Genomic DNA, 19669 nt, shown 5'->3' on the forward strand with positions numbered 1-19669 from the left:
GTCACACAAACATCACATGAACATATACTTTTATTACAAACAACATAATCCAGGATACAACAATTCTTTGATAAATCACATCTTTGGGAATTCTGGGGGGAAATTCCTCAGTTAAATTTTCAAAACAATATTTCACAATTTGACTCTGAACTTCATCTCCAGCCATACAAGTCGTCACTATTTCTCTCAGCTGCTCTTTTAAGGTGCTCCAAATAATCAAACAGTAATTAGACAAGCGCTTGTCTCTCTGAGCAATTCAAGTCATCATCAGAAATCCTCCCAGTATATTTTAAATGGTTTTATAGAGTTCATGCATACGGTGGATACATTTCTGTGTTGCTTTTATGAACAATTTAGCCACCTCTTTATATAAGCCACACAAAGACAACCATCCTCGAAAACCAAATCAAGTCAGAGACACATCAAGTTAAGGTGGGCAGTATGGTCAGACACATAAAAAAAAATAAAAATCCAATGTAAAGGGTCAGTCTGAAGTGGTCTCGACTCCTTTTAACCAGGATAATACACAGATTTAAGGAAGTTCTGTAAACAAGCAGACTTACTAATTGTGCCGTGTAAAAAACAAACAAAAAAAAACTATTAACTTTACAATACAATCCAGCAACATCCTTGCCATTTTTTTTCATTTTGTTGAATCCCATCTTATCTTTGTGGTTGAAAAGACATTTGAATAGTCACTTGAAGGCAAAAAAAATATATATATCATATTTGTTGAAAGACTTGACGGTACACTCCATTATGAAAGAAGTGCTGTTCTGGGAAAACAAGGCAACAGATAAGCACGAGGCCGCGGGAGCCTGCTTGCCAGTGCACAATAAATGATTGAGAGGTTGTAGGCCTTCAGTCTGATTGTTTTTCCTCAGGCGCGGTGGTTTCTTGTATACCAAATTAGAGGCACGAGATAGGTCCACACACGGCTGATTGTTTTCTCAGATCATATTCATATATCACATACTACTGTCAAGTTATGACTGTTTTAACAAATAATGACAATTTGTTTTGTTTTTCGTCGGGGGGGGGGGGGGTTCTTTTACGTATATATTAAGACATCGTGGCGATGCCACATTTGTGTCAAGCTAATTAAGCAAACTAAAGACTTACTTAGGTGGTTTGACTTTAGTTTATTATCAATATTATCCACTTTGATGGGAGCATATTTTGTATAAACTTGTGGCCCATACTGACACACACCACTGCACACAAAGAACAATCTAAGACTTCAAATAAAGCACAAGCAAGCATAGATTGTTTCAAATTATTACAGTACCTAATTTAAGGTGGTTTATTGTCGTAGCAGTAGTTAAAATCATTCCTCTGGTGAGACTGTATATTTAACATTCACCTTTGTAAACTAAATGGGGCTTGCGTGTTTTTGGTTTTCTGACAAAGCATCAGATTGTGCGGGTTTGTGGAAATTCCACCTACTGGGTCATAGTTCAGCACGGGAAGGGACATTATGCAAATGATGTTGGTATAACGGCGCAATGACAAGGAAAATGCTACCAATAAATTGCAGATTTCCACCCCGTAATATAAAAGTGAAATACCTCATATTTGTTTGTACCTTCGAGTTAACACTGTATTCAGGACTGTATTGATTATTACTACTCTGCTCTTTCAGAACCCAAAACAGTAGCCCCTAAACAGGCGGTATCTTTGTTGGTGAAAAGAGGTCCACTAACTGGGTCTTGCAGATGCGACGTATGATGCCATCTTGATTATTTTGTTTTGACTCACTCCTTTAGGGTATGCACATAGTTCAGGAGGATTCGTGCTTCTGCTCAGAAGAACACAAGAGGAAGCGTTGCTAAATGAAGGAAAGCTCACGGGAATTTTGCTGTGATTGGCTTCCAATCTGCTCATCTCCTCTCGTTCACATCATCACCCCTCCCTCCGCCAAGGCCTCTTCTGACCAGAACGTGCAGTTCTGGTACGTTCACTGCAGCACCGTCCTCCAAGCCGGCTGGGCCAGAGGGGCTTGGAGGGGGAGGTGGCAGTAGGGCTTGTGCGTTTCTCCTTACAAGAGGAGTGTCAGGAGACATGTGCAATGAGTCTGACACGAGTCTGGATGTCTTGGCGACAGAGGGGGCACGTTTCCAACTGTAAGGCACACTGCATACACATACCCCTGGAAAAACAAAAACAGCAGCAGAAATCAGCTGCTCAATTATCAGATCAATGTTAGGTGATTTTTTTTTTCTCTTAAAAGTATAGTGGACTTTAGACAACACATACCCATGTCCGCAGGGCCGCAGCTCAGTGTCAGCCATGATGTCACAGCACAGCGTGCAGCAGTTGTCGCGGATGCTAACCTGTTTCAGTAAAGCCAGACGTCGATGTCTAGATACGACACAAGCACAGGAAATGGTGTTTGTGTCAACGAATGATGATGAAGTTTCCTGTGATGTCTACTGCAACAACAGTTTGGCGTAATGATCACCCATATGGAATAAAGTGTTGGTTTTAATTTAGGAAAACATTTAAGATGAATGCGGATGTCATGGGTTTAATCCACATTTATGTAAAAGTACTGCACTTTATGATATGACATTGCGTATATATACATATCATTTAGTGTCTTGTGTAAATGGACATATTTGTTATGTACAGCCAGAGATGGGATTCGAACCCCTGACCTCCAGATTACTGTACAATGCACTTCACAAGCGCCACCAAGCAGTAGCAAACACATGAGAATGATGATGAGTAGTATGTAGGGGAGTGGCAAGTTGAACAAAAAGTTGAATGTCTGTCCCATTGAAAATGAATGGGGAACATTTGATATTAAACATTAAATTGTGCAAAGTGGAATGTAAAAAATGAGGGCCCGGTTGGCGTGAACATTTGGAGCAAGTTGTAATTGGAATGGTGTAAATTGGATGTTGTATGTGGGAGTTGAAGGAGGACAAAAAAGTCAGGACTGAGGAGATTATTATTTTTACCAATTCAAACAAAAGGCTTGTTCAGAAGGTAGTACTGGTAGTTAAAGCACTTAAATACAACTATATGACTTTTTATTTCTTGACAATGCAACGGTTAGAGTCAAGCATAGAAACCTGCATTGAACTTGGGTGCTGTTCACGAATTGTGCAAAAGCGCCTGTGAATGCTTTTTCCCTATTCCACTGACATCCAGGTGGCAGCATGGTGTTAAAGGTCTCATAGTATGAAATGCACTTTAGTGGGGTTTTCTATCAATAATATGCATCTCCGGCCTGTCTACAATCCAACCAGGTATGAAAAAAGTCTGTCCGCGACTTTTTTAGCTTTCTCCTCCTTTCTAAAACGTGTGCTTCAAACAGGCAGATTAAACTTCCGTGACTTGGTGACGTCAACAAGACACGGAAGTGGACTCGACCCCGCCCCCTCGGGTTAGTTGCACCACCTCTGATAAAGGTTTGTCTCACCCACTGAAATCCGAGAAGCTGGCTGCTCATTTTATTTTTCCTGCTTGCAAACGCTCCGTGGAGAACAATGGGGAAACAACCATCGTGAAGAAAGGGTTGCTCTGTTGTCAGAGTCTTTGAGAAGACAGTGGATTAATTTCCTTTTTGAAGGACGTTTACCGACAGCATTTCTCAAAGGACTGTTTTGTTAGTGAAAGCCTGTTCAGAGCTGGATTTGCAACTTGTTTAAACATAATGGATCGGTCCCAACGGTGTGACACGACTGCAAATGTGAAACATGTAAGTTTAACATTTTATTTTGATTTAGTCTTCCTTCCTATCATTTCAATTAGAGATGTGCCATATCATACGTTCTACCATATTACCAGTGTATTGTTAGCAGAGGTGGGTATTTTACATATTTTTAATGGTCCGTCATTCGTCGGCGTCTTGCGTCCCCTTCCATCATCAGTCGGTCATTTTATTCAAGCCGAACCAACCTGTCATCGTTGGTCCGCCATTTTATTTTACCCACCTTTTGTCGTCACAGCTATTTTAGGAACGACCTCCAAAGGTAGGCATTACATCATTACTGTGTCAGTCACTAATGATGTAATGTCAGATACTCCCCTTCTTCAACGGCTGCCAAGTAAATTAGATGGCGGATAATATATAAAGATAATAGCCTTATTTAAGTTTACCCTTATATAAATTATACATAGCATTAAAAAACAAAAACATATTTGGTCATTTGACCACCAGTCAGCTCAGATATGATAAAGTAGACGGTGGTTGGATAATACTGAAGCGGTCGCGTGTGTTTTGCCAGGATACAATCTGTGGTGGTTATTTTGCTGTGACTGGCAACTAGCCACCTAGTTGATGTGACTTTGTGATGGTAACCAGCCGCTAAGTGGTCTCGACGAGACGGATTGCACGTTGTGACCACGCAGTGGCCTAAATGTGCACGTTTGTGTTATTCAGAACCACTTGTAAATGTCTACAAGCATTCACGGCAAATCAGCTGCAAAGAGGGCTCGTTTTCTCAGGTTGGGAGGGGCTGGTGGTTGGAGAGCAGAATAACCTAGAGGGGCAAATGGAACACCACTTTGATGTTTTTGGTGAGGAATTAGCATTTTAACATGGCTAAAAGCTCCAAAAAGTTAATTTTTTACGTTGCTGTCCCTTTAACTGATTAGAAAAAGGAGGAGGATGAGAGTGTGCAGTGCAGTGGAACAAAAAATGTTGAATGTCGAAAGAATTAACACATAACAGGTGCTTTTTTTCTTCTTCTTTTTTTTACAAGCCTTTTCAATTAAGTGATTAATCGTAATTAATCAAAATTCTGAAATGTAATTAATCTGATTAAAAAATGTAATTGACAGTTCTAATAAAAACACAACCTTGTAACATTGTAATTTATATAAATATCTACAATGCTTCCAGGATGAGTAACGTCACATGATGCTGTTGTAAAAATCATCAGATGATTATCGATGATAGCGTTTTGAACCTTGTAAGTAAAACATGTATTTCTATCATGCCTATGTCATTGCTTTTTGAAATCCCAGTATAAATCTGCCCCCAAAAAACTATACTAAACCCGGCTTCATCTTACCTTGGTAGAATGATCTTTTCACTTGGTAGCAGCGAAGCAAAGTCATTAAAGGTGCTGAATTTGACCGGGGGCGGGTGGCGGAAAGGCTTGGCGCCAAAGTTGAACTCACACTGCTGGTATGACATGAAACTAGCTGCCGCAAAGAAGCCGGACCTGACAGACAGGGGGAGAGATCATTTGGGAAAACAGAAAGAAAACAGAAAAAAAGAAATGATTAAGCGTGAACGTACGTGGCGGAGGAGAAGACCTGTTTCTCTGGTGGCAGCTGATGTCCATTCAGATAGAAGATCATCTGCTTTTTGCTGAGGTCCAGCAGGAAACCAATTGCATCTCCTACAAAGAGGCCATCATCAGAGCACTATCAGGTCGAAGAAAAACAACTCAAAATAATCTTGCTGTTATGGCAGCAAGTGTGTGCGAACATATACAACAAAAATCTAAAATACATCATCTTGAGTCATTTGAAAATGCATACCCTCCTTCCAGCAGGGGTGAGCGTGAGGTTTACTGCGAGCGTTGTACCAGATGAGCTGCCTGCAGCCATCATATGCGCACGAGTATTCATCATCGCCAATCCCGTAACCTTCCTGCAAACACACGGGGTCGCACGTGTAAAAGCATTTGCAGAATGTAATAGGATGAGAAATGGCAGGATATCCGGGAGACAGACTGATTACATGGTTGAGGAACTTGCTGTCCTTGGTGGCCCATCCGATCTGCATCACGCCAGATGTAATCACTATCACCTCATAGTACCACACACCCGAATCCACGCAGAACGTACAACGCACACTCTCGAAGGAGGAGGCATCGCATCGGGCCTGTAGTGGGGAAAATCAAAGAAATCAATGTGAGAATTTATTTTCAGGTATGGAATTTCATCAATTACAAATGGTGAGATGTGGATTTCTTTCTAAAAATTGGATAACAAAAAAAATATTTGAGAAGCACTCAATCCCAAGCATTTTCTTTACAAGAACATGTAAAGGGTCCTCATGTGTCAAAAAATAAAAGTTTTGATATTTATATTCAAATTCTAAACTTAATTCCCTTTAAAATGATACATAATATATGGACATAAGTTAAAAAATTTACAAAGTTACAGCAATTTTTATGTTCCCAGTTTGAAATCATCAGTTTCGAGAAAAGTGGGCTTAAAGTTTCAAATGTCCATAGCAACCAGTACTTTAGGAAAAACCTTTCCTAAGGTGACCACAAGGCTTTTGGAACTGTTGAAAAACCACTGGAATTTCAATTCCAATAGCAGATATTTAATCATCCGAGATTTAAACCCTTTAAAAGTTTAGGAAGTTTGACCTCCTCAACAGATGAAACAGCCTCAACTTCAAAGATCACAATTAGCTTATAATTAATTTTTCTGTGGCATCATCAGACAAAGTTTCTTCAAAGTTCTTTTTATTGTTGCTCCTTTTGATATTTCCTTTTTTAAATGAGATCATATTACCACAGTGGGAAATTCAACAGTAATTTTGAGTCAATGAAAAGATTATTTGCCATTTGGTGTGGCCTGTGACTGTTATAAGCAAGTTTATTGATAACAACCTATGAACTTTCTGTCTCAAGTGCATTTTTTCCTCACATAAAGAAAATTAAAATGTTTTGTTGGTTCACAGTTGGTTTGTTTTTTGCAATGCAATATATAAGGAAGGACCACAACACTATACATACTGTACAGTATTTACAAGTGACTCCAAATGTGCGCTGCATGTATTATGGGCCAGGGAGACTCGCTTTGGGGGAAAAATCCATCGCGTTCATGTTTTCATCTTCAAGTTTCATAGCTTAGATTTGATTTGAATTTCCTCCCGCTTAAAGGGGAAGTCAACCCCAAAATTTTTTGGGGACAATAATATGTTCTATGCTGCCCCACTAGTCTAAATATGGCATTCTGGTTAATATTACGTTAGTGGAATTTGAGTTAAGCAGATTTTGCTTCATGACTCATATTCCACAAATGTAATATTCATCATTATGTCATCTTTACACTAGTGAGGTCACATAAAACATATTATTGTCAAGAAATGTTTAAGGTTGACTTCCACTTTATAAAGAGTATAAAGTGAAAATGTTTCTTGATATTCTGCGACTCAGGCAGACGATTCATTTGTGACATGTCAAAATGGCGTGTCATCTTTCATAGACGTCTCACAAAATTGACATTGAGGAATGATTAAAACATTCACTGACACACTGACTCGCTGTCACTCTACTTTTGTGGGAGCTGCTTAGCTGCTCGCATGAGTTTTGCTCCATCAGTGTGACATTTTTTAGTGCATGAATACATTAAGTATTCCGATGCAACACTTTTTCGTTTTGCCTTCAGTGCATTTTATGCCATGGACCTGAGCGGTTGTGTACGTAATTGTACGCTTATTCGTGATGCGTGAAACATCTTTTAATAAAGTAAGTTAAAAGTGGACATTTAGCCCATTTTTGCTCCCTATTTTGCTATCCGGCAGCGGCGTCCATGGCTGTACTTCGCCCAAAACACCATGTATTACACTATGTCCATTTATATAAATCAATTGTGAAGTGAGCTTAGAGACAAGGATCTGCGGGTAATTTTGACGCAGGTTTCCGAGACGCACTGCTAGCTATAATTACTTATTTTCATACATTTCTTTTACAATTTTAACTTTGTGTGCAGCTGGGAAATGAAAATAGAGTGCTTATTTTTGGAGAAATCTCAAAATCGACATTTTTGTCCAAACTTCTTTTTTGTCACTAACTCAAAACTAATGTCTCCGACATGCAGACCCTTTTGTCGGAGCAGGTCACATTTTTTTAATTTAACAACAGAGAAAAAAATCTGCATAAATCGGGCATATTTTTGCAGAATTCTTTTCCTTTGCGGGGAGGAGGTCAAATCATTTTTTTGGGCTTGTGTTGGTTTGAAAAAATAAATGTAGTTTAGTATTTTCTTGCCATCTGCATTCCTATGACCAATTTCAGCTAATTTCAGACAGGCTGACCTCTAATCCACTGGGGGAGATCTTGAGGTACTCGCTGACGTCATTGCTGTTGAGCATGGCGTTGATATGGGTGAGGTTGATCTTCTCGTAAGTGAACTGACGGCCTTCTTTCAGGACTGGATGGGGGAAGAGGAGCAAGCACGTCATGCTCTTTCGTGGCTCACCACACAAAATCAACTTAACGGAGGTCGTCAAATATGCAGGCCTACTCACACAGGTTGTCTAAGCTCCACTGTGAGCAGAATCCGACCTGCCTCTTTAGGTAGTTGCCGTGCTCTGCCCAGAACTCCAACACAGCCAATCTCTTGCTTATAGAAGACTCGGATACTGTCAGCTTGTTCTCACCTGAGGGTGACAAACGCATTGTTGTTTTAGAATGTCAAGCCCCCGTCAGGGAATTTCAGGTAACAAGTGAAATTACTGGTCTGAGAGAACTTCTCCAAGGCAATCAGAGCAAACAGCATGACAGTGGGGTGCGCCTCAGAGCCCTTGAAGATAGAAACACATGAAATAATTAGTCATTCATTTGCATATTTTCACATTGCCCCAACAAACTCCACATCAGCAATCAGAGTCACGGCTTGATGAAACGTTTTAATGCTTGCTTGGCTTTAGCTACATAGTGTTCTAATGCGCTCTAACTTTCAGACTCTGTTGCTAACACCGGTTTATATATTGTACTGTATTAGCCATAGTGCTTCTGTTTACAACACAGATGACGCAGATTACCAGTAGTGATAGACCGATGTTTTTTTTCAAGGCTGATACCGATACCGAATATTAGTACTGTAGTCAAGGAGACCGATAACCGATATTTCAAGCCGATATTCTTTTGTAGGAAAAGAGAATATATTAGTGTCAAATAAAAAAACAACAACAACTGGGAGCTTCCAGGGTCATCAGCATGTGATAAGCTAAATTAAAAACTAAGCAAGTAAATAGTTTTCTACTGTAAATAAAGTTTTTCTTTCTTTTTTAAATAAAAAGCATAGGGAGTTCCCAGTATCAGCATAATTTTTTTATAAAGTGGAAATTTAAATAAATCCATAAATGAAAAGTTCCCTGTATCTCTCTGAGCGACAAATGATTGCTAATGTAGCTAATTTTGGGTTTTCGTCTGAGTTTGTAAAAGGTTTCAAAAGATCTTCGCATACGGTGAAAAATTGCCTGAATATGTTGTAAATGTATTTGTGACAAGTAAAAAATGTGAACATCTTACAAATCCTGATGAAAACCCTAAATTTGCTACGTTCGCATTCAAGGCTCAGTAAGATACATACCAGCTTTATTGTATATCGTCAAAATGTCAAATATCAGCACCAATAATCAGCCCGGCTGATAATCGGTCTATCCCTAATTACCACTACTGTGCATGTGCATGACAAACAGGCAGATGGCCAGCAGGTGCAGTGGGAGACGAGGCTGTTATGAGAGAAAAACAAAGCCTAAAAAAATACAGACGATGATGACTATTAAATTAATTGTCGACAATTTTGATCATCGACATACTCATGACAAGTTGAGTAATCTTGGCAGCATTAAGCCCGTATTTTACTTAGCAGTGGAGGTTGCGAGGCTGCGCACACATAGCAAGTGTTTTTTTGTTTGAGTTCGTTCAAGGTTGCAAAGATGTCCGCAAACTGTTTTTCTTTTTGCCAGCAAATTTTCAACATGTTCAAAAAATATTAATATTTTCAAAATCCAGTGGCTATCAAAACTTGTGTGACATGCAACTCCATCATCCTACATCCATCAATCTCCCCAAAGTGTTTTTGTTTTGGCCTCTACTTGGCTCACCATGCTCTCCAGAAGGTATTCAAGAGTTCCGGGGCTCAAGAGTCCAATACTGGCTGGTCCTTAGGAAAGAAGTCACAAGATTAGCAAGATGATTGGGTCAGTGTGAAAAGACAAAACAATCATACAATGGTGTCAACGTACCAGCCAGTTTCTCAGCCAAACATCCGAGGACAGCTGTGGTGTTTCTGTGTTTGGCGGGACTCAGAGCGTCCTGTTGGGCCACGGTCGCACTCAGACTCAGCATGTCCGACAGTTTCTGGAGAGCGTCCTAAAGACAACACGAGTTGCTGACTCAAAGATGGCGACTCAGGAGAAAGGCTAAATTAAGTATGGCACTTGGAAGTTCTGCTTTGGTAATGTTATGGCTTTTTTTTCACAGCAATCATTTTGACATAGTAAATATGTACATTGTAGGAAAATATTCAGTACATGTTTTGGCAATGACAAAAATTGAGCTTCATTCATTTAGGTTTTAGAGAGGAACTCTCTTGTAATTTTACATTGTTGTGTAGGTAATTTATTATTCTGTTGTTTTCCCCCCTGAATTGTGTGTAATGTAAGATGTTAGTTAACATTCAATTACTTTGAGAAATGGTTGTTCATGCGGCTCAGTGGTAGAGTGGTCGTCTCCCAAACCAGAGGTTGTGGGTTAGATCCCATGCCATTGTGGCCACATCGAAGTATCCTTGAGCAAGATACTGAACCCCCAGTTGCTCCTGATGCGGCGTCATCAGTAGGTGAATGAGTAGTCGAATGTAAAACGCTTTGAGGGCCTTGTAAGGTGGAAAAGCGCGATATAAATGAAGTACCATTTACCATTTATACAGGTACTGTATAATTATGTGTGTGACAAATAACCGTATTGTAATGGGAGTTTACATTAAACCTGTCATAATTCTTAGTTTTCTGATTGTAAAGAGATTGAGGATGGAAAAACTACATCTAGAAATCTAATTATGACCTTTTTAAAGAGTGTAAGTATTAAAAATGACGTGCAGCTAGTGCTTGTAACTGTTTAATCAGGTGCAGTATGGGAAGCTGATATCCTCCTTACAACATGATTTCCCCATTGAATGCATGTCTTTTTTTAAATGTTAAGCAAAAGGAAACTAAGCAATTTCCTTTTCCCTTCAAGGGTAAAATCTATCAGTTAATTCACCTTAGTGGGCAAGGGACACTCATCCAATAGTAGGGTGATGACTGCGGGGCCAAGTGGGTCGTCTAATGGTATCACTCGAATCAGAGACTGAACAACTTCCAGCCAGCCGTCATCTAAGAGAAGGAATACAAATTGTAACTTGAGCTTCTGCTCAGAAATGTCGCAGCATGCTTCCGAGTTGATGTGCTCCTAATACACGTACGTCTAAGGCACCATCTGACTCACTGAAGGTTTGCTCGTGCAAAAACGGGTACATCAATTTTCACTTATGGTCCACTCCCAAATTTTCGATCGTGAAAACCATAAGAGCTACCTACCTAAAGCACAGTAGGCGCCCTCAATCTGTGATTGTGATCATGTGACTTACTTACTTACACAAGCAATTCAGCGTCTTAGAAAACAGGTCCTTAATGCTTTTGGTTGTAGTAACATTGGAGTAAAACAGTGCCTGCAATTACCTAATCACCACTGGTTCCAGTTTATCTAATACAGTAAACCTTTGCTGTATCATGGTTCAGTTTTCGCTGTCCTGATATTTTAAGTTTATTCATTTATATAACCAGGTCAAACAATCGAGACTAATTAGTATCTCATTATGGGACTGCTTGCGAAGCAAGCAGCACATATTACTATCCTACAGAAAGGGGTTTATTATTATGCGACTGCTGAGCGTAGCAAGAAGCTGCTGCTTGCTTGCGAAGCAAGCAGCACATATTACTATTCCTAGAAAAAAGGGTTTATTATTATTATAGCACACCGATTTTTCCGCAAGAATGCGGCCCGTACCGTAGATCGCACCGGGACAAATGAGGTATCAAACGATGCGGCTCGATCTGACTCGGTGCGGCATTATTTTTCTAGGAATTCCCACTTACCATGGCGACGCAATACCCCAAAAACTACCCCAAAAAGTGCCATAGGAATGAATGGGAAATTGAAAGAAAAAAATCACACATCAAGCACCTTTTTCCAAGACACGCTGTGCACGCATACGTTATCCGACCGATACAAATTTTAGCTCATTTTGTAGGAATTTTTCCCATCTTTAGCTCAGTGTCGAATTTTTTTTTAAGGAATGAAAGCTCTCCCCTCTGTGCGGGTTCAAAGACAGTGAGTCATATAGCATTTTAACACACTCTGTTTTAGCAATTAGCCAGAGTGCCGGGAACCAACAAATCTCTTGCCAAAAGTCAAAAGTTTCACTTCAACTCGTCACCATGGCCACAATCTTTTGTCACTAGACGTCAAATTCTCACATTTTGTAGTCACGAGTGTCTTCTTTCAGACAAACTAAATTTTATTTGGCAAAGGTGTCATTTAGTACCTTTATTTTCCCTTTAAGCGAGTAGAAGTTGGACTCTCTCGCCTATCTCTCCCATGTTAATTTGGGCGACTTTTTCCTCTTCATTTCGGATAAATCATAAGTTTTCAACCTGCTCTCATTTGGTCATTTTTCATCCAATTAAAAAAATGAGAACATGCTCGTGTTCCCCAAACCCTTGCCGTTCTAATGAGTCATTTCTTGAATCTGTATCTTGAAGAGTTAAGTCGTGGGAGGCTCTTCTTTGAGGTGTGCGTCTCTCATTCAATCTCAATGCAATGTGGGTGCGTGACGTCACTTCAACTCGTCACCATGGCCACAATCTTTGCTCACTAGACATCAAAATCTCACATTTTGTAGTCACGAGTGTCTTCTTTCAGACAAACTAACTTTTATTTGGCTAAGGTGTCATTTAGTACCTTTATTTTCGCCTTAAGCAAGAGAAGTCGGACTAATTCGCCTATCTCTGCCATGTTAATTTCAGGCGCCTTACTCTCTCCATTTCTGATAAATCATAAGTTTTCAACCTGCTCTCATTTGGTCATTTTTAATCCGATTAAGAAAATGAGAACATGCTCGTGTTCCCCAAACCCTTGCCGTTCTAACGAGCCATTTCTTGAATCTGTATCTTCAACCGTTAAGTCGTGAGAGGCTTTTGTTCAAGGGGTGCTTCTCTCATGCAATCTCAATGGAATGTGGGGCGCGTGACGGCTCCAAGTCAAAAATGTGTGTGCGCTCTTAAAGTGACAGTGACATATTTTTAGATTATGGTTAACTTCCACATTTCTTGACCGATTCCAGTCATTTAAATTTTAAACTGTTCAGCTCATTTACATTTTTTGAAATACATTTTCAGGGACAGTGAGATACTTTTAGTTGATGTTCATTATGGTTAACTTCAACATTTCTTGACCGATTCCAGTGGTTTAAATTTTAAACTGTTCAGCTCATTACCAAAGAGTCAGCAGTCCCATTCAAAATTTCCGCGGGAATTTTTCTAGTTTAAAATGCAAACCTGACCGCAGACAGCAGGATAAAACAAGGAAACAAAGTACATATACATACAACAAACTGTACTATATGATGAACATTACAAAACATATCGCTGGCATTGGGCTGAAACCTCATGAGTCACAATTTGGTAAATTTCCTTTTTCAAAAATCTCTACTCTTGGTCAGGGTGTTATTTTTACAAATTAATGACCAATCTTAAGTGTTGAAAATGGCTTGCTCTCTTTCATGATGCAATGTTAATGGTTGAACAAACGTGCCGTTTTTGGGGTCTGTTGGACAGCACAAGATTTCAAGCAGTTGCCATGGATATGTACACAGTTGTTAATTCCCCTCATCATTGCTGAATTTTGTGCAGGCATCGTTCGGTGCTGAATTCCATGTATTTTATGTCCGGCACCTAGTTGGGCAGCTAAGGTTCCTCGGAAAGCTGTGTTGAGTTCATTCTTGGCTGTTGGTTTCTTTCTCGCATCAAAGCCTGACGCATTTTGTGTTGAATATATTGGACAGAAATACATCAAAGTGGACAGCGTAAGTAATTAAAAATGGATGGATAGGAACGATTAGTTATCAACCGGGGAAAATAACGAGCTCTATGTTAATTGCAATTGTGCATCAACATTAAAGCCACAAAATCCAAGTACCATAAATATTCTAAAACATGAAATCTACATGGTGCATTTTAATAGGGTATTTCTTTTTCGCGGATTTTCACTTTTATCCACGCCGTGCTCTCGTCATTCACCAGATACATTCAAGAGTTTTGATGGCTACGGAGACTTATTTTGCTTTCTTTATAGGTGTTTCACATTGCTCGGCAGAGAGCCAGCCGCCATTCTACATCACTACGCACTGAATGTGTTGCGACGTAAAAAACAATGGCGACGTACGTCCAAATAAAGTTTCTACACAATGTACTAAACTGGAAATTATTTTTGAAAAATGAATCTCAGTTATGTTAGTAGCAACCAAATAAATAATAGAGCAAACTTGTCATGACAGTCGGGGTTCCTTTTAACATCGCAGTACTGTTTACTATTAAGGTAGGCATTTCAATTATTCAATTGTCGTTCCAAATTAGGAATGAGTGGCCTTGGCAGATGTGTACGTGTTGCCGAGTGCCACTCACTTGTATTACCGCAAACAGGAACAATGACAAGTCGGCAGGCTTTGAAGGAAAACAATTCACATCCGGCTTCAAAAATAAAACTGAAGTGCATTAACAAGTGGCCTATGAATGAATAATATAACATCACTTTAGACAGAGAGACTGGTGGCTGACTGATGATAGCTGCCATCAAGGCTCGCTATCGACAAGCTAAAACTCAAAGTGACGGTTGTGCATAAGAGCATGTAGCAACCATGCACTGTATGCACATGACAAACCCACACAGTTTAAGTGTAACCATAGATCATATGTGCATGACAGTAAACTATAGGTATGTCTAGTCTATTTTTAGGGGTCCGGAAGAGCCCCTAAAGAGAATCCAAGCACACCCCCATTTTTTTTTTTTTATAGATTTTTTATATTACTTTATATGTTTTTCCCCTGTGTGTTCTAAAAACCTAACTCATGAACATGAAAAATATTCCAAATTGTAAATTTTTCTTACCCGTCTCTGCCATCTCGTGTAAAGTAATCATGGAATAAGGTGGTTCTTGATCACTGGTGAAAACAAAACAAAAAATCAGTTTAAAGAATGTGAAAGCAGTCTGGTTTAACCTGTTTGTTCATTGATTCCTTAGGAAATACTGCATGAACAGAAATCATCCAGCTTAATTATTAGCCAGACCAGTTTTCAAAAAATACTTAACCAAAAATATATATTTAATAACATTTAATTTATGACTTAATTTTTTATGATATATTGCTTCATAGTAAAGATAAAAATGATTAACTCCTCTTGAGGTCTATAACTAATCGAATATCAAATTGATCAATAATTATTTTTGAAAATCTATTAATCATTTAGAAACCTTGTTTAATTTAAAATGATCAAAATCCTTGGAATTTCAGCCTCTCAACTGTAAACATTGTCAAATTTCTGTATTCCTCAATGAAAGCAGACATCTTTTCTGTTAAATCAAAAAAATACAATAATTAGGATTTGTGCATATTTTCAGACATCACAGACCAATCCGTTAATCATAATTAATGTTTGCACATTTTCTGAACTGTCAATTTGAAATAATGTCTCATTTTTTAATCAGAAAGGGATGGAAATTAAAATATTAATGACTCCCTTTGACAAGGCAGACAGGCAAACACTGCATGTCACTGTTGTGGTCTCTGTTGGGACGCTCACATTTTAAACCTGCTACAATAGTGATGATCCTAATCAGTTACTATAGAACAAAATTGCGGGAACTTTATCACCTACAATAGTTAATTGCAGGGGATTGGTCAGCTACCTGTGTACACACTCACTTCACAATAGAGCCATTACAAATCCCTTGTGAAATCACAAATTACGGTTTATACGTCATACAAATAAACGAGATAAGAAAGAAATCCGCCGATAACAATCGACTTGCCACGTTGGTTGCTCTGTTGTGGTTGTGGCTCAAGTTGTGCCCAACTCCTCAAACCCTCCTCTCTCCTATGGTAGTGTCGCATATATGTGACGTCATAATGCATGCGACCTTGTGTCAAAGAAGATGCATCATGACGACATGACAGCCACCATGTGGGCTTTCTTTACTGTCTACCCAAAATGTTACCCTGAGTTTTTTGTTGGATTTTTAAACATGACTGTTTTCTTGTGGCAAACTTAAAATAAGTTACTAGTTGTCTTTGAAGCAGAGAAATCAATCAAATTACGCTTCATGGTGCTTTACACAATGTTTCAATGTGTTTTTACATGTTAGCTTTATAGTAGGACTCGAAAGTATATTTGTATTCAAGTTAATTTTGCAAACTATTATCGGCTTTCTTATCGTAATCGACATCGGTATTTTCTAAATGATTGGTTTATCAGTGTCGGTTGAAAATAACATTATCGTGCATCTCTACATTATACCCTCATAATAGTCTATAATGCTTACTCAAGGGGTGTTCCCAAAAATTGATTCGGCGATACATCGCGATATTACAGCGCGCAATTCTCGTAGCAATTCAATATGCAGCTGAATCGATGTTTAAACATCAATTTTTGATGGAAATATTCAGAAAAATGTCTTACTTAGGGTTACGGTTCACCCTTTAAGCATGGAAGAATGTTATATTAATGGAATGCTGTTCAAACATGAAACAGATTACAATCTGTTTGTTAAATGCAGTGGCTCACAGTTATAAGCCTGAAGTTTCAGGTAAATAAATACATTTTCATACAAATCTTACAATGTACATGCACAAGTTTACTGAGTAGTATTTACTAAATTTGAGTAAAAAAATCAACAACAACAACAAAAAATCACAATAATCGACTTATAGATTCATATCGGTATTGAATCAAATCTTGACCTATAAATTGTGGTACGGATCAAATCGCCAGGTACTAGGTACCCCTAGCTTGTGCTATAATATCTTTAATTAAATATTGTCAACAAGGTTTATTTACTTGTCTACAAGGGTCCTGATGACAGCCAATGTGTCCAGCACCAGGCCGTCGACATTCTGCTTCTTCCGCCGTGGCTCATGTGGGCCGCGCCCCCTGCGCGGTGGTCTGACTGCGTCCCTCGGGCGACTGCTACGAGACTCTCCAGCATCGACTGCTGTGCCCGTACCGTGGTCCACACGCCTAGCTTGTCCTCGAGACGCCCTCGATGTCCCGTGGTGATGGTCCTCTGCATCGCTATCCTCCCGACACACGCAGCTATTACCCATGGTTCCAGGGGCAGCGAGCAGGCAAGCAAGGGTCTCCCACGGGGAAGGAAAGGTGTTTGTGGAGGAAAGGAATAGCAGAACCTGTACAAGGCTCCTGCAGGCAAAGTAACTGATCCAGGCAGCTACTATCATATCATTTGATGAGCTTGGTTATGGAGGGTTCTTGTCCCAAAGGGCAGGGTTGGATTGTCGCAAATAATCATCATGACTCCAAGCGGGGATTTTGGAGATTGTTTGGAGGTTTTAGCTACACACAACTGGGTTACTAGACTTGGGGTCAGGTGATGTGATCAAGTCTTTAATCATCATAAGCATCATAAGGTCATGATCCAGAGGTCCTCCAGGTTTCACACAACATTGGAAAACTAAGGGACCCCCACCCCCCCCCCAAAAAAAAAAACATTAGGGTAGGATCTGCAAAAATATTATCCAAGTAAGTATGTTATGAAAATCTACAGTGAAAACCACTGTTCGAGAAACTATGCCAATTGCGTTGACCTGATTCACACAAGTCTACTTGATTTCCAATTGGGGATTAATCCCGATAACTCAAGCAGACAGAATAATAATTGCGGTACTAAAATGCTATTGGTGCTCTTGACAAAACAGCACAGTTACGTGTTAGCTTGCTAGCCACCCACCAAGCAACAGTTCTAGCATTGGCAGCCCTAAATAAAACCACGGGTCTAAAAAGTCGTAACTACATGTAATTTACTTACCCACACACTTGCGTCTCAGTCGCTTTCTAAATACTGCAGCATCTTAATAGAGCCACGCCAGAAAATAGCCAAAATAGGTTTATAGCTACGATAGGCTGTGGCTAACCAGCTGCTAGACGATAGCTTGGCTAACCATGACTGTCAAACTGCACAAGTTAGCAAACACGAGTTGCAATCAACTAGGTGTAATGTCGCTGCAGCTAATGTAATATGAGTATATTTACCTAACGAGTGCGTGTTTACAACATGTCTTTGATGATGATAGCTATATGTTAAACACATGACACACGAGACGCTACACGGGATTGCTGTCCGGCAAGCTCCATAGCCTCCATGCTAAGTTCCGTAGCGTAGGCAGGTAGCAGCACACTGACCATCATTTTCATCAGCCGGGGAGACAAGGCAAGATTCTGAGGCTTTGTCTACATACACACACACACACACACACGCACACACACACACACACGCGCGCGCACACACACACACACACACACACACACGCACACGCGCACACGCACACACACACGCACACACACAAAACATAACAATAAAAAATAACTACGATGACAGAACTTAAAACATAGATAATGGGCTTGGGAATAATCTATCCCATTTTATGTGCAAAATATCTGCAATATAGCTAATGTGTATACAAGTATATATGGCACTATTGAGCAAAGGCACATATTTTAAGATTGAAAAATCATACCACCACACACCAAAATAAACAAATTGTATTTTTTTCCAAGTATACACATGTCAGTTATCTACTTTATGCCATTTAATAAAATACATTTTATTTGTTTTGTCTGTCACTATAAACCACTGCCATAGATAGATTAACAAAAATACATAATGCGTTATAAATAAATAATTTTGGGACCAATTAAGAGAAATTTGATAATTTGTCACAGCACACCAAGAGCTGTCACAGCATGCTAATGTGCCCCCGGCACACTTGTTGAGAATCACTGTTATTTAGTACATTGATATATTACGATTACTAGACAAATGTGAGGGGTCCCATCAGAGTGTGACGAACCAGGAGGGAACTTTATGCCACAGGCCAAACCGCCGAGTTGGGGGATCCAGGTCAAGAAAGTAAAAACCCTGAAACAGTTTGGCTTTAGCTACAGGTGCACTGCAAAAACGACTGTAGAAATTTTAAGGGAAAAAAATATAGTAAAATAAGAAAATTGTTACTTCAAATAAGCAAAATTATCTGCCAAGAGAACAAGAAAATTTTACTTAAATTTACCTGTAAGATTTTGAAAAATAAGAAAATAATACTAGGCCCATATCAACCACTGCGGTCTTGAAAATAGTATTTTCAGACTAAAAACCAGTGATGTTGTAATAAATAGAACTATTTTCTCAAAACACATGAGTATTTTTTTTTACACTTGGATAATTTAGCCTGAGTGTCAAGCTGGAAGGTAACAGGTTCCGTTTTCTTTGTCATGACCCAGCCAGGAAATGAACCCACAACCTTCAAGTCAGAGGGTAGGCACTCTACCACCAGACCATTGAGCTGGTGCAGAAAGAAGGACAATGAGCTTAGTAAATATAACAAAATCAACCATATTGCACGTCTGTTTTTGTACTTGCATTTTTTTCCCCCATTTATCTTATTACTAGATTATGCAAAATCTTAAAATAAGAAAACTCATGAAACCCCAGTTCAGGGCCTTTGGTGTTGGTCAGTTGTTGTCTTAAAATGTGGGAAATGCTCGTTTTAATCCTCACAGTACTTAAAACTGTCTGTTAACACACAATGCCAAGACTGCTTGATCAAATAAGATAATTAAGTAATAAGTAT

At 39.3% G+C, this 19669-nt stretch overlaps 1 protein-coding gene across 3 annotated transcripts; it reads right to left on the reverse strand.

Moving 5' to 3' along the window:
* Positions 1 to 12: 12 nt before the first annotated feature.
* On the reverse strand, positions 13 to 18358 carry rspry1 (ring finger and SPRY domain containing 1). 3 transcript variants are annotated; one of them, XM_077568722.1, is made up of 15 exons: positions 18225 to 18358; positions 16866 to 17496; positions 14919 to 14971; positions 10974 to 11086; positions 9956 to 10082; positions 9815 to 9873; positions 8439 to 8505; positions 8231 to 8362; positions 8018 to 8133; positions 5702 to 5845; positions 5500 to 5611; positions 5255 to 5357; positions 5025 to 5177; positions 2257 to 2361; positions 13 to 2149 (listed from the first exon to the last, which is right to left on the reverse strand). In XM_077568722.1, the coding sequence occupies exons 2-15, from the start codon at positions 17261 to 17263 to the stop codon at positions 2053 to 2055; spliced, it is 1779 nt and encodes a 592-aa protein (XP_077424848.1). In that variant the 5' UTR covers positions 17264 to 17496; positions 18225 to 18358; the 3' UTR covers positions 13 to 2052. The 3 variants fall into 3 exon arrangements, with proteins under 3 accessions (XP_077424848.1, XP_077424847.1, XP_077424846.1); XM_077568721.1 differs by having other exon boundaries at positions 18075 to 18355; XM_077568720.1 differs by having other exon boundaries at positions 17851 to 18355.
* Positions 18359 to 19669: the final 1311 nt, after the last annotated feature.

The sequence above is a fragment of the Vanacampus margaritifer genome, chromosome 6 (assembly GCF_051991255.1).
Source record: "Vanacampus margaritifer isolate UIUO_Vmar chromosome 6, RoL_Vmar_1.0, whole genome shotgun sequence".
NCBI lineage: Eukaryota > Metazoa > Chordata > Actinopteri > Syngnathiformes > Syngnathidae > Vanacampus > Vanacampus margaritifer.

Excerpts from the sequence above, each read along its gene's own strand:
- rspry1 (XM_077568722.1), bottom strand. The coding sequence starts at position 17,263 with ATGATAGTAGCTGCCTGGATCAGTTACTTTGCCTGCAGGAGCCTTGTA. Across the intron at positions 11,087-14,918 it reads ACACGAGATGGCAGAGACGG|ATGACGGCTGGCTGGAAGTT; the intron begins GTAAGAAAAATT and ends TCCTTCTCTTAG. Across the intron at positions 5,358-5,499 it reads TCACCCCTGCTGGAAGGAGG|GAGATGCAATTGGTTTCCTG; the intron begins GTATGCATTTTC and ends GCCTCTTTGTAG.